At 44.5% G+C, this 14,160-nt stretch overlaps 1 protein-coding gene across 1 annotated transcript; it reads right to left on the bottom strand.

Moving 5' to 3' along the window:
- Positions 1–8,138: 8,138 nt before the first annotated feature.
- LOC149862634 (olfactory receptor 11A1-like) lies at positions 8,139–9,116 on the bottom strand. Its single transcript, XM_090054024.1, has one exon. The coding sequence runs from the start codon at positions 9,114–9,116 to the stop codon at positions 8,139–8,141; it is 978 nt and encodes a 325-aa protein (XP_089910150.1).
- Between the last annotated feature and the right edge of the window lie 5,044 nt (positions 9,117–14,160).

The raw sequence follows: 14,160 nt of genomic DNA, 5'->3' as shown, positions 1-14,160 counted from the left end.
CATTGCCTGTTTCGCCCTTTCCCATTATATCCTATGGGTGAAACGTCGAAACGGGGTCAAAATGGCAAAATGTTTCAACGGAACAAAACAGAACAGCCATTTCGACTCAAAACAAAATTCCAAATGAAGCACTCTTCTGTTGAAACGTCAAAACGCTGGTCGAAACAAAATGCTTCCGTTTTGCACAGCACTAATTTACACACAATAGCCAATAGTTTCTAAGGACTAGATCGGTTTAATTAATTTAGACCATTTAACATGAAGGTTTTCATTCTTTGCTGTTCCCGCTTCATTTAGCTCAGATTTCCTCTTGCCAGTGAAAGAAAGGAAAGGAAAGAAGTAACGAATGTAAACAAAACCCACACCTGAAAAAGAAAGAAAAAGTTGGGGACAGAATAGTTGGAATCATTATCTTTTTACTAATCATTAATTTGTGAAATAAAATGGAATGGATTTTTTTTTAGGTTTTTACTATAATAAAAATTTCTACATGGGCAGTTTGAAAAGTAAAACCTTAAGCATTATTTTTTTCAAAATATGAATATCATGAACTAGATACGAATTCTTGTTGGTGATATCTTGTCTTGGATAAGCTGCAAACACATTAACTCACAAGGATTCTTTCCTCACACACATGTCCTGGACTACCACGGCACCATCATCATTTCAACACTACCATTATATGATTAATTGAATTTAAAAGGTGACAAAGAAGTCTTTACCTCACTCAGAGCTTGAATTTCAGCCATCTTCTTTCAGTTCAGCATCGCACACACCTGGATAGGGTCCTGCAGACTGTTTTCTATCCCTTGACTGTGTCATGGACCTTGCATCTCTTAGGGAGGAGATCAATATATATTTCTCTTGACTGCCAGAGTTATAGCTTCTTGCCTTGCATCCAGTATCACTATGTATGTATTCATGTTTCTCCTGATTCACCAGCTGCTCTCTATATCAGTGAATGGCAGGCTCTTTAACACTTCTGCTGCTGAGTCCATGAAATGATTGGAAAGTGAAAAGGCCAGTGTATTTATTTTGTCCATGAAACATACAGCTGTGTTAATGTCATGAAACTGATACACTTTGTAGCGCTGCTCTCAGTGGAACGGCCCCAAAGAATACAAAACATGTAAACATGTCAAAGGAAAAAAAAGAACAACTGTAGCTCTAACCACAGAAGACAATTAATTGGGAGACAAACACTTTTAATCTCAAAGGACAATATAGGGAAAAGTCTAGCCTTAAAAGTGTTGTTTGCTGGTGCTAGGCATAATGCGCCTGTGACAGATTAGCGTAAGTGTCTAGGTCAGTTTATTAATTGCTTTTCTCTGTGAACACCATGTCATTTTGACCTCAATTTGAATGTCACTTTTAGGATGGCTGAAGGGTTTCATTCTAATGCATGAAATGGACATCAAGTGGATAAAATGTAGGCTAAATTCAGTTACCCTCATGCGCCAGTGATTCATAGCCATGTAAAAGATGTTTTCATCAACATCAGTGCAGAGTTGGCACACCATATGTAAACGCATTTCCACATGGAAAAGCAAGTACCAATAAGTAATATGAAAACTGGCAAGCTCCAGTGACCATCCAGTTTTCTGTCAGCTGATCTATCACTAGACCTTCTATTCATGAAGTATTTGGGACTCTCCAAAAAGTGCCCACCTGAATTACTATAGGCCCTCCAGTCTTCAGGTATTCACTTATGGGTGTACTCAGATGGGATTTTCCTGTTGCCCCAACTCCTTTGCCTTCTACACTATAACTATACCAACATAAGGGGCTCTTTCGCAGTTGTGTGGAGGGCTGTCATGGATTACAATGCATTTCACTGCTGGATCATCTGACTAGCCCCCGCCTGATTCTCAGCAAACCAGCACACCTAGTCCAGTTGTTTATTATATTGTGCAATGAAACCCAAGAAAGAAGTGTTAAGCTATTTGCTATCAGGGCTCATGGTAATATATTTTATTGGACCAACTATACTTTTGCAAAAAAAGATGCTTTATAATACAGCGTGGAGACCTGAAGCTATCAGCTCAGCACTTACAGAATGTGAGTGGAATATATATTTGGGGATCCCAGAACAGGGGGAGGGTTTTTAGGCCTTGTCTGGTCCATCCTACTTTGACCTTCTCAAGATGTTGCTGGCCTATTTCATTCCTCCTACCTGGCCTATGACAAGTTGCACTGGGCAATAAATTGACTGAGTATGCTATTGCCCCTTGAGAAGAACACATGCCCAAAATATCTTCCTTCTAGGTCCAGGGTGTGGCAATATTCAATGGACAATGTACCTTCTACCTGTGACTGGAAGCAAACCCTCAGTGGTAAAATCTCAGTGCCCATTCACTGTGTGAGCATAGTTTCGTCCACTGCCCCAGTTTGGCATTACTGGGTAATTTGTTCTTTCACCTCCTGCTATTTTGTTTCTTGGTTTGTTTAAGTAAACACAGGGAACTCAATAACTCAATGAGCTTTCCTGTTGCTGCCCCCGTGTCTCAATATGTATGTCCTTGTCTCATGCCTATAATCCCTATTCATGCTCAAAATAGGTGGCCAAGGCCTCCTGTTTCAGATTCCTCTGCCTGGCTGCCTGTTATCATTATTTGGAATGAAAACTGCAGTCACTCCTACTGAAAAGGAAGGTATTCTGCCTGTAATAACCAGTCATCTCCCACAGGTGCTGGGCAGGTTGTACCACCGTCATTTTCCAATGCTTCTGTATCCTCCTTTTGTTTGCATCATCCCCTCAATCGCAAGCTGTACATGATGATTTTGGTGGAAGTTTATCCACAAATTCCATTCTGTGCACTCAAAAAAAAATAAGGCAAAAATCCAAAAAAAAACAAAAAAAATCCCCACCTCTCTAGTCTTCAAGTGTGTCTTCCATGGCACTTTGCAATGGCTGTGTGTGTTTTAGGGCTTGATAACACTGCCCTGAGCTTGTCTGCCAACAGGTGGTGACAAGGTAGACTTTGGCTTTGGATCACCTGGTCTGCCAGGAAGTTGGCCTTATGTTTTCTTTCCTGCCATGACTTTGATGAAATATATTCCCAGAAGGCACTGCCCATGATGCTTCTGCTTGGTCTCAATCCCTGTTTCTTCTGTGGGGCTCCAAACCTCCCCTTTATCCCAGCCTAGCCTTTCCAGACGGTACTTATGGTGGGAGAGCCCATGCTAAAAATAGAGGCAAGTACTCTAGATCCACAGCCCCAAAAGGCCTGGCTGAAACCCTTCTTACCCAGGTGTTTCTGGAGAGGAGGAGCTGGGAACTGGAACCGCAGTATAAAGAGGAGCCCAGAGCAGGCAGGAGGAGAGAGCGCAGGACCATAAGCAAAGGAGCTGGGCTGAGCAACGCCGCAGGAAATCTGTGAGAGCAGTGTGGAGGGCTGGCAGGAGGCTCTTGCAGAGAGGGAGCTCCCCGGAGGAGCTCTAGAGGATGCTACGGTGGAGTGGCAGGTTAGGAACTGCCTGATCCCATCAGCAGCGGCAGAGCCCAACAGAGAAAAGGTACCATACAGACTCTAACAGAGGGGCACGATCAAAGCCTGGTACCGTAATGACCCTAAAAGGGGTACAATAAACATTGTAAATCATTACCTCAATGAGATGAAGGTACTGTGTTGACCCCAATAGAAGGCACAAGAGGTGCAATCACAAGGACATGACCAGAGGAAGGAGAGAGTAAATCGCACTGACATGGGTTTGGGGGGGTTTTTTGTTTATTGCTAAAAGATGGTTGACGATACTCCAGAACAGGAGGCATGGATTCCTTCCATTTTTTTTTTTTAAGATAAAGGCCCCAGGGAAGAACCCAGTGGGCGAATCCAAATCCAAGGACGCTTAGACTACTGGTGGACCGAGCGAGGGTGTAGGGGATGGTGGAGCCCTCAGCGTCATAGTACAGCGGATGACGACCAGGCAGAACTGCACATCCAGGTAGTGAACAGACTCCTACAAACACCAAAGACATGGCAGGAAGAATGTGGGTGTGTGCATCTTCGTCTAAGACTCGTCCCTCACTTCAGCCGGCAGGCTGAGGTCCTATGAAAATACATATCTAGAACCTCTATCTATATATGTGTGTAGTTCCCTGGAGGAAGAGAAACAAAAGAGGAGATTGCAAAGACTCTTGGGAGGGTGAGCTACCCATCTGGCCACTTGACACTCACTAAATCCTTCTGCAGCCAGGTTGCAATACTGCCTGTTGTGGTCTTATTTGGCCTTCTCAACCCAGGGTGACCTGTGCTTTCAATTAGGTACACCCTTCCAGGGCTTGTCTTGGCCCATACTCAAATATCAAAAGAAGAGGCAATAAAAACCATGGAGAACCCCTGCTGCTCTCAGCCTCCTTGTCAGGCTCAGTCCATGTCCCCTTTGGGATTTTGAGAACCTCATTCCGGATAAATCACAAAGATAAAGAAATCCCTTAATTCAGTCCTTGTTATGTGTTGGTCTGTCCTGCATCCCTGTGGACATACACAGTCTCCTTGGGGTCTCCCCCACATACAAGAAGGCTCTACCTCTAACTATAGTTTCCCTCAGGGCCTCCTGTAGATCCTCTGTTGGTACTCTGCTCTGGACATTATCACAGGCATTGTGGATTTCCTCTCTCCAGATACTCAGCTGCGGCTCCGCTTCGGAGATTACCACCAGCCCTGTGTGAAGTCCACTCAGGGTCACTCCTGCAGCTTCCTCAGGCACCCTCCACAGCCCTTGCCTACTGGGATGCTCAGCCGCTCCCCCTCTCCCTGCAGCATGCAGGGGACTGACCAGCCTCTGCCCCTGTCCGGGGCAGAAATACCTTTGGGAAGCCTCCCTCCTCCGATCCTGAGTGAGATGCTGCTCTGGAAGTGGGGTGGATATATTCCTTCCCTTCTGGTCTCCAGCTGCATCTCCCTGTCAGCCCTTCATGCTGTGAGTTTTGTCTCACTCTTTCACACACTTATGAACCAATGCCCCACACTTTCTAGGCACTAGGTAGCTGTCAGTCCCTACAAAACTTGAGAAACCTGGACCTACAGATGCTCATTCTAGAAAGTAAGACATAGAGCAAGCAGGCATTTAGCAATCAGGCATTATTCCATCCTCCCCTTTTGATATATCCCTGAGTTGCTTGAATCTCATTGCAGAGGCTCTTCCAAGTGTTGGGAGTAATAATAGAATCAATCCGACTATTTTCTATTTATTTATTCATGAATTCATTTGATTTCTATGCTACCCTCTCTAGAAAGACAGAATAGCCTACAAATCTAAAGTTATAAAAACAGAACAAATAGTAAAACTGCTTTCAACAAATACCCAGGCTCAAGTTGTGGTAAACCCGAAGAGGTTGGGAGTTCCAGAGCTGAAGACACTAACTGGGAACAGCCTTCCATGTGTTTTGTTGAAGTGAACTTGATTCATGGATGGTACTTGCAAGAGGTTGTTCTTAGCCGACATTAGGGATCATCATGAAAACTAAATGAGGCAGTCCCAGGTATGTAAGACCCAAGCCATTTAGGGATTTACAGGCCAAGGCCAGCACCTTTACTTGTACTTGGAAAGTGACTAGAAGCCTTTGGAGACTGGAGCACTGGAGTAATTTACTCCCAGCCACCCACACCTGTTAGAAGACAGGACTCTGGGTTGTGCAGCAAGGCTGTCACTGCTTGGAGTTATTCAATGTTGCATGGAAAGTGGAGAATGTTGCAATGCTAGAGGACCAAAAGGGCAGTGGCTGCTTAAAAGTAGAGCACTTTAGAGCTAGATTCATGGGAAGATTTTTCCACTGATTAATGGGTAATGATATGGGCTGCTTGTTAAAGTAAAGTTTTTGTAATGGAGGCAAGAATTTGTCATGGTGCATGAATTGCTGCCATTTTGGTGGATTGAGTCAGTATATTCTTCATGTGTTCTTATCATGCTTTACTGAGGTCTTGATTCGGGATGTGCTTCCTCATCACTCTAAGGAAATAAATGATATGTGGATAATGGAGTAACTTAACTTTACGGAAGTTTACCCTCTGAGGGTTCAGGGAGGTAGCATATTTTCTCAATTCTAAAACAACACCCCTCCTCCTCATTAAACATGGAGGAAAAAACCCTTGTCTTAACAGTTGAGTGGGTGGGTGGTGGTTGGTGGGAGGCAGCAACTGTGCCTTGGGCTGCAGCCTGTACCAAAGGTTAGGGCCATAGCTGAAGCTCCTGTTTGTCCCCTGGACCTCCCTACTGCATCTGCACCCTGCCGTTTCCCACTTGCAGCCCCTTCCCCTCTTTTCCCCTCATGCAGTCTTTATCCCCTGTCTGCCCTTCTCCTCCCTCCTGCCCCTTTGCATCATGCCAGCAGGATCTGTGCATGCATAAACCTGGGGCCCTGAGCATGGCACAGCCCAGGGCCTTAGCAACAGCAGCAAGCCTAAGCGGCTGCTACAGGAGCTAGGCTGGGACAATGAGTAAGATCTTTCAGAAAGGATCAGGGCACACCAGCATGAACAGTTATGGAAACAAAAATAGCCCAAGGACAACTAGGCAGCCATTTATGTCTATGGGAAGGATGCTTAATGACCAGTATTTGCAAATCATTGTAATATAAGAACTAAGGGCACTGCATTATCTATTTACAAGACCAAGACTTTGAATTCTGTAAGTATGGGTAAGACTTCACATGGCAATTCAATCATGATAACATCACCTAAAATGTGAATGATCCCAGATTCTGGCACATTAGCTAGTGCTGGGTTCACTTTAGGCATTTTAAATATGCCATTTTGGGCCAGGAATACCCTTCTGTTCTGCTACCTAGCTTGAGTTAAGTTTGAAGGGGTGTTCATCTGAGATCAAACCACCATTTGCAATCCTCCATATATCCCCAGTAACCTAGATAGGATTACTTTCAGGGAACCTAGCTATCATGGGAACAGCCAGGCAACAGGTGAGTGGGGATGGGGTGACTAAGGAGGGTGGGAGGGACAATTGATGAAGGGAAGTAGAGGAGCCAAGGGGAGAGGAGCGTGGGGAAGAAGTAGGGGGCGGGGGAGGTTGGAGGAAGCGAGAAGGCGTGGGAAAGACGGGAGCAGGTGGGTGCAGGGGAACTGCCAAGCTGCTGTCCCCCTCTCCTCCAAATCACTCCTCCACTCCCAAATCATTCTCCTGCCACCTCAGTTACCTTCTTCTCCCCTTAGCCCCTCCACTCCTGGAACACTGTTTCTCTGTCCCAATCAGCCCAAGAGCAGAAGTGCTGCTGTAAGTGTTCTCCCTCCCTGCAGGCTCCTGGAGTCCCTGAATACCATCCCTCCCCTAATCCATCATCCTACCCACAGATTTCCTCTGGGCAGCAGATTTACGCATCTAGGAGGACACAGAATATTCTAAACGAAGATCCAACAGCCAGGGACCTCCTCTACCAAAAAGCGATAAAATCCATTTTACTTTGTATTGTATTAACGCAGGGCCACAAACCTATGAGTGACTCTCCACTGCACATTTTTCACTGTGCTGCCCATTGTGAACATAGAATGAGGAGACAACTCAGAGTCATAGAAGTATAGGTCGGTAAACAGATACACGGATTTTGTGTTATCCACGTTTATGAGTATGTGAGTCTGTGAACCCTCACATGGTGTTATTGAAACAGAAACATATCCTATGCAGAGACATAAACTGAGATTACCCCAGGGTTTTGTACTTGTGGTTTCAGGGGGAATGGAAGTAAGAAAGAAAATGTGTGGCTAGCCATGAGGAAGAGATAAAGGGCTCTATTTTGATCCTATTTATGACTTAAAAAGAGCTTCAGCAGGTGGGTTAAACTTTCCTAAATGATGCGCCAAGGTTTCCCCCCAGCCCAGGTGTAGGGAAGTGGACCTCAGCCACTGCTGCTTCTGCTCCCAGTTTATCTCAGCTACCCACAACCCAGCTGGGACAGGGCAGGTGCAGCTCTAGATCTTGCACCCCTACGGCAGCTGGGCAGGGAAAGGGGAGCCTGGAAGAGCAGGAGACATGCGTGAAACAACACAACTATCAGCATTTTTTTCATTTGGTGAAAATCCTGTGGCCATTGACTTCACATAGAAAGAAAATGTCTAGTGGTACTGGTAACATAGATGCATAAAAGCAAACCAAGATTTATATCTAATTCATTTGCACTGAACACATCAACATAGGGAATGATGAATCCCTTTAACAACACAGAATTTAGTAACAACTTTTCTCAGGGCCTCCTTGACTTCTTTGTTTCTCAAGCTGTATATGAAGGGGTTAACTAGAGGAGTGAGGACAATGTAGAAGAAAGAGAATGCTTTATCCAAGTCTCTCAAGCCATCTTTTTTTGGTACCATATACACAATAAATAAGGTCCCGTAAAATAGTGTCACTACAGTGAGATGAGAGGAACAGGTGGAAAAAGCCTTCTGCCTCTTGGTGGTAGAGCTGATTTTCAGGATGGTTGTGATGATACAAATGTAAGATGTCATTGTTAATAAAAATGGTGCAAGAGTGCACATAACAAGTAGAATGGGAGCAAGAACTTTCAGCATGAATGTGTCACTGCAGGAGAGTTTTATGATTGGGAACAAATCACAAAAGAAATGGTCAATTTCATTAGGGCCACAATAAGTTAAGTTTAGCACTAAAAGTACTGTTATACCAATAGTCAGAAAACCACTTATCCAGGACATGGCTGCTAGCTGTAAGCAGAATCTTCCATTCATAAGGGATGCATAATGCAGTGGTCTGCATATTGCCAAATACCGGTCATAAGACATTGCTGCTAAGAGATAGCATTCTGTACCTGCCAGTAAACCAAAAAAAAAATACTGTGTGAAGCAGCCATTAAGTGAAATGGTTTCATTTCCAGTCACAAAGCTTGCCAACATCCTGGGCAGAATGGCTGAAGTGTAGCCGGTCTCCAAGCAGGATAAATTCCCCAGGAAAAAGTACATGGGAGTATGAAGATGGTGATCAACTACAATCAATACAAGGATGAGGAAGTTCCCGGCCATGGTCAGAATATAGATTGCTAGAAACACTGGGAAGAGAAGAACTTGTATGTCTGAGATGCTCCTGAATCCCAGGAGGATGAATTCCCTGACTGCTGTTTGGTTTCCCCACTCTGTGTTCACCCGTAGGTTCATCTTGGAGATAAAATACAAACCAGGGAAAAGAATATGAAGGGGGCAGATTTTAATAGAGTAGCAACATAGGATTCGCTCTATAGATACAACATGATGCACATCAGTAAAGCTGGGGGTTCTTGAAAAAAACCAACTAGCCTCAAGCTTTTGAAGCTAAAGTATCCAGGTTGCTCCCCGTCCCCTTGATTTTCATCTAAAACTGCTTCAGACAGATGCCAATTGCTGAGCTGTTGCATTACAAGCTCAAGCCAGACTTGTGCTTCACTTTACTACTCTATTGAAGTTTTCAGCTTCAGAGGTGTGTTGCTGGTGGCATTTTGGGTTATTTTCCTCCATGTATGCATACCTAAGAAAGGGCACTTTGTCTATTTAAGCTTGCCTAGTATCTCTCCCAAATCTACAATTAGTCCAGTAAAAGATATCCCCAAAGAAATAATTGTTTTCCATATATTTCCTGGACTGCCACCACTATTGTCACCCTCCAACAGCGTTCCAATTTAAATATCTTTATTTTCACTCTTCATCACTGAACTTTTTTTCCATCCCACTCTGACTTTGCTTTTCTTCTCACTTTGTGTTGCCCACAAAAGCTTTCAACAAGCTCCCCCCTTTATTTTCTAGGTGCTGGCATTTTAAATTAATGAAGAACCAGAGTCCAATATGTGCAGTCACCAATGATTTCTCTCTCTCCAAACTGGAAGTAATTCTACTTTCTCATTACTTTATATATTTTTAACTATCCAACAAAGCAGTTCATCCAAATCTTATTCCTCTACACTAGGTAAACATTTTGTTTATGGAAATGCACTCAGTTTATAAATCAGTTGCCACAAATACAACACTGATGTTCCTAACGGTTTGTCAATAATGCTTGGCATATCGCAAAACAAATCGACAAACCTTTCATATTGACGGTACTCTCTTCAGATGCAGACTATTTCATTCTATCAAAAAAGCATGTGATAACTTACTCTTTATACTCCCACTGTTTTCTGTTACTGTTTCCCAATCTTTGACAACTCTGTATGCGTGTATATAACTCTGTGCATGTGTGCATTACCCTTTAACAGCTTAAAATACAGTCAGAATCATAATTTTCTTCCTTCAATATTAATATAGTATTATTTTCAATGGTTCCAAGAGATGTAATACTGTACAAGAAAAAAAAACATCTATGGGACAGGATGGTTAGATACAGGATAGATAGAACTTTGGATTTTCCATCCCCATTACGGCTATCTTCTACAACAGTAATGAGTGTGTAACATTTATTTACCTTTAGTATAGTAATAGATCAAGCTGGTGTCTCGGATGTGATCTTTCACCCTGTTTCAGAGAGCAGGACAGAGGTTCTGCAGCTCCTCTGCTATCTTACTGCTTTGTGTGTGTTCCATTACTCTCAGCAATGAGGCACGTAGGTTCCTGGGTCTGGATCTGCTCATACCCTTGGCTGCCTCTTCCTTATATCGCCTTCCCAGTAGCTGGATCTCTCTCCTGATTCATTAGTCTCTCACAAAGAGAGGAAAACTCTCCCTCGACACTTCTGCCAACACAAGGAGCACCTCAAGGGAATCTCCAGCGAAGCCACCTCCCCAACCCATTCCTGAAGGGCAGATATAAGCGTGCAAACCCTTGGAAATGCCTAGTGGCTGAGCCCCGAGTCCCAAACTGCCTGGGCATGAGTGAAGCCTCCGCAACAGGGTGCAATCTATGAGCTCTGCCTTGTAGCTGGTAGTGGTTAAAACTGTATTCAGGGTTCTTCTTTGTTCTCTTTGTCTTTGTTTTCTGAAATGAATTCTTCCTCTGGCGTTACAGTGCTTGTGAGGAGGGTTTTTTTCTTTATGCAGGACACCCTAGCAGTTTTTTTAGTATTTCCAAGGTGGTCTTCACTTTAATCCTCACCCTCACTCTAGTCCTCATATTAATCCTAATTGTAACCCGTAACCTATATTTTAACCTTATCTCTAACCAAAGTCCTATGCTTATCCATAGCTCTAGGCCTAACTCTAAGCTGTGCACTGGCCTAAGCAGTATACTGCAGAGTGTGCAGGCTGAGTAGGGATGTGTGAAGCTTCGGGTGCTGATTTGATTTGGAGGAGATTTGGCCCGATTCAGTGGCTGAATCTCTGAATCTGAATTGTATCAGGGGACCAGTTAAAAGGTTTGAATGAATTCAAAGTTCTCTGAATAAATTCAAACAAGACTCGGAGAGGCTTGGTGATTCGGGCAGTCCCTGCCCACTACAGCAGGGACTTGGACCCAGACTCCAAGCTGGTATGTAGGAAGTGAAGGAGGGGAGAGTGGACCATGGGGGGGACCCCCACCAGGCCGCATCCCCTGCCTGTTCCCCCGGACCCGCCAGACCCCTGCGTGCTCCCCCAGACCACCACATGCTTGCATCAGCTGGCCCCACCTCCTGGGGGGTGCGAGTCCAGTCCCCTTTGGAGATTTTTCAGAGTACGTGCCTGCACCACCCCTCCTAGGAGTCTATTCCAGGGTCTGGTCACACAAACTGTGAAGAAGTTTTTTTCTTCTATCCAGTCTGAAACCTTAGTCTAGCAATTTATGACTGTTGCTCCTGATTTTTCCCTGGGGCACTCTGGTCAATAATTGTTCGCCTAGCCTCCGATGCTCTCCTGTGATACATTTGTAGGCTACCACCAACTGCCCCGAAGTCTTCTTTTTTTTAGGCTGAACAGTCCCACATCTGTCAGCTTTTCACCATATGACTTGCTCTTCAGCCCTCTATTCATATGAGTGGCTCTTCTCTAGGCTCCCTCAAGATTCTCCACATACTTCTTGAATCCTGGCACCCAGAACTGGACTCAGTACTTCAGCTGTGGCTTCACCTATGCTGAGTAGAGCAGGAGAATAACTGCCTTACTCTTGCTTCAGATGCATCAGTTGATACATGCCAGTGTATTGTTTGCTCTGCTAACTATAGCATCACACTGGCAGCTCCTATTCATTTTATGGTCAGTTATGACCCCAGGTTCCTTTCAGATGTGGTGCTAGCTAACTTAGCACCACTAAACCTGCACGTTTCTTGTGGATTTTTCCTCCCCAAATGGAGCACTTTACACTTCTCTATGTTGAACAGCCTCTGGTTATGGTCTGCCCATCTAACTAATCTGTCAAGGTCCACCTGGATGATTGCCCTGAAGCACGACTGCTAGGGGTGTGTGAAGTTTTGGGTACTGATCTTATTTGGAAGAGATTCGGCCTGATTCGGTGGCTGAATCTCCAAATCTGAATTGAATCAGGGGACCAATTAAAATGGTCTGAATTGATTCAAAGCTCTCCGAATCTTTGGAAAACATTTGGAAAACAGCCTCTGGTTATGGTCTGCCCATCTATGGATGCATATGCATGACAGGGATGGGTTGGAGCTGGTCATTGCCAGGCTGGGTGAGCAAGCAGGGGATGGACCTGGGCAATTTGGAGATTCAGAGATTCAACAGGAGCAAAATCTCCAAATCAGATTCAGCCCAATTGATTTTGGGCAATGATTCTAATCTCTGAATCGAACCACTGTCCCTCGAATCGACGGAATCCAAATCCAGAGCAAATACTAATTGCTTCACACAGGTCTAATGGCCACACTTCCCCACAGCTTGGTCTCTTTGGTGAACTTTGCCAGTGTGCTTTTCACCCCCTTCTATTTCCACTTAAGGGGGATCTCCCGTATGATGCACACACTTTAATTTAAATTCTAATTCCATTTACTAGAAGGCAAAGAGATGGGGCAGAGACCCACAAAGACACCTCCCTACAGTATTTTAGTGTAGGCAATAAAAAGTTTTATATCATGATCAAGTTAAATCCAAACTGCACCAATGTCAGGTGTCTGAAGCTTAATCTTCAACTTTTATTGATGCAAACTGTCACTTCTACTTCCTAAAAGATCTCTTTGCATTGCTTTTGAGGAAGAATAAAAAGATCCTCTTAATTCTGATGGCAAACCAGTGTGCATATTGTAGCTGGTATTTCACCTGGAAGGTTTTATAGCAACTGTACATTTTCTGGGAGCTAAACTCCTACTCGCAATGTCCCACTCAATTGTATCTGCAACTGGCATAGTTTCATAGTTTGTAGGGTCAGAAGTGACCTGAGCAGATCATCGAGTCCGACCCCCTGCCTGGACAGGAAAGAGTACTGGGGTCAAACAAGCCCAGCAAGTTGTACATCTAACCTCCCCTTAAAGACCTTCAGGGTAGGAGCCAGCACCATTTCTCTTGGAAGTTGATTCCAGATCCTAGCCACCCTGACCGTGAAGTAATGCCCCCTGATATCTAGCCTAAATCTACCCTCTGCCAGCTTGTGACCATTATTTCTGGTCACTCCTGGTAGTGCTCAGGGGAACAGGGACTCCCCCAATGCCTGCTGGTCCCCTCTGACTAGTTTGTAACAGGCCACTAGATTCCCCCTCAGCCTTCTCTTCTGGAGTCTGAATAGGCTCATGTCCTGTAGCCTCTCTTTGTAGGGCCTGTCCTGCTGCCCCCTGATCATATGAGTGGCCTCTTCTGGACCCTCTCCATGTTGTCCACATCCCTCTTGAAGTGCGGCACCCAGAACTGAACACCGTACTCCAGCTGCGGCCTGACCAGTGCCGCATAGAGGGGGAGGATCACCTCCTTGGACCTGCTTGAGATGCATTTGTGGATGCATGACAAGGTGCGGTTGGCCTTCCTGACTGCATCCCCACACTGCCGGCCCATGTTCATCTTGACATGAAGTTCTGTCTTGAAGCTTTGAAGTTCTGATTGCACAATCTGCAGTTAAAACAGTGTAAACATGGAGTAGATACCGTGTGTTGAAGTCAGCTATAGATGATACATGTGTCCACCATCATTGTAATATGTGAGTGTCATCGTCTTTAATGCATTGATCCTAACAACAACCAATTGAGATACAGAAGTGAAACTAGCCCCAAAGCCAGAATTCAGTCATAGAAGACATATGGGGCAAATTATTATTTCCTCTTCATTTACATAAAATTACACAGGAAGTCAGTAGCAAAGCAGAGGCATGAATCTAATCTTAA

The sequence above is a fragment of the Crocodylus siamensis genome, chromosome 6 (genome assembly GCF_052110815.1).
Source record: "Crocodylus siamensis isolate JL-2025a chromosome 6, ASM5211081v1, whole genome shotgun sequence".
Lineage (NCBI taxonomy): Eukaryota > Metazoa > Chordata > Crocodylia > Crocodylidae > Crocodylus > Crocodylus siamensis.
This window is presented reverse-complemented; position numbering and strand designations above follow the sequence as displayed.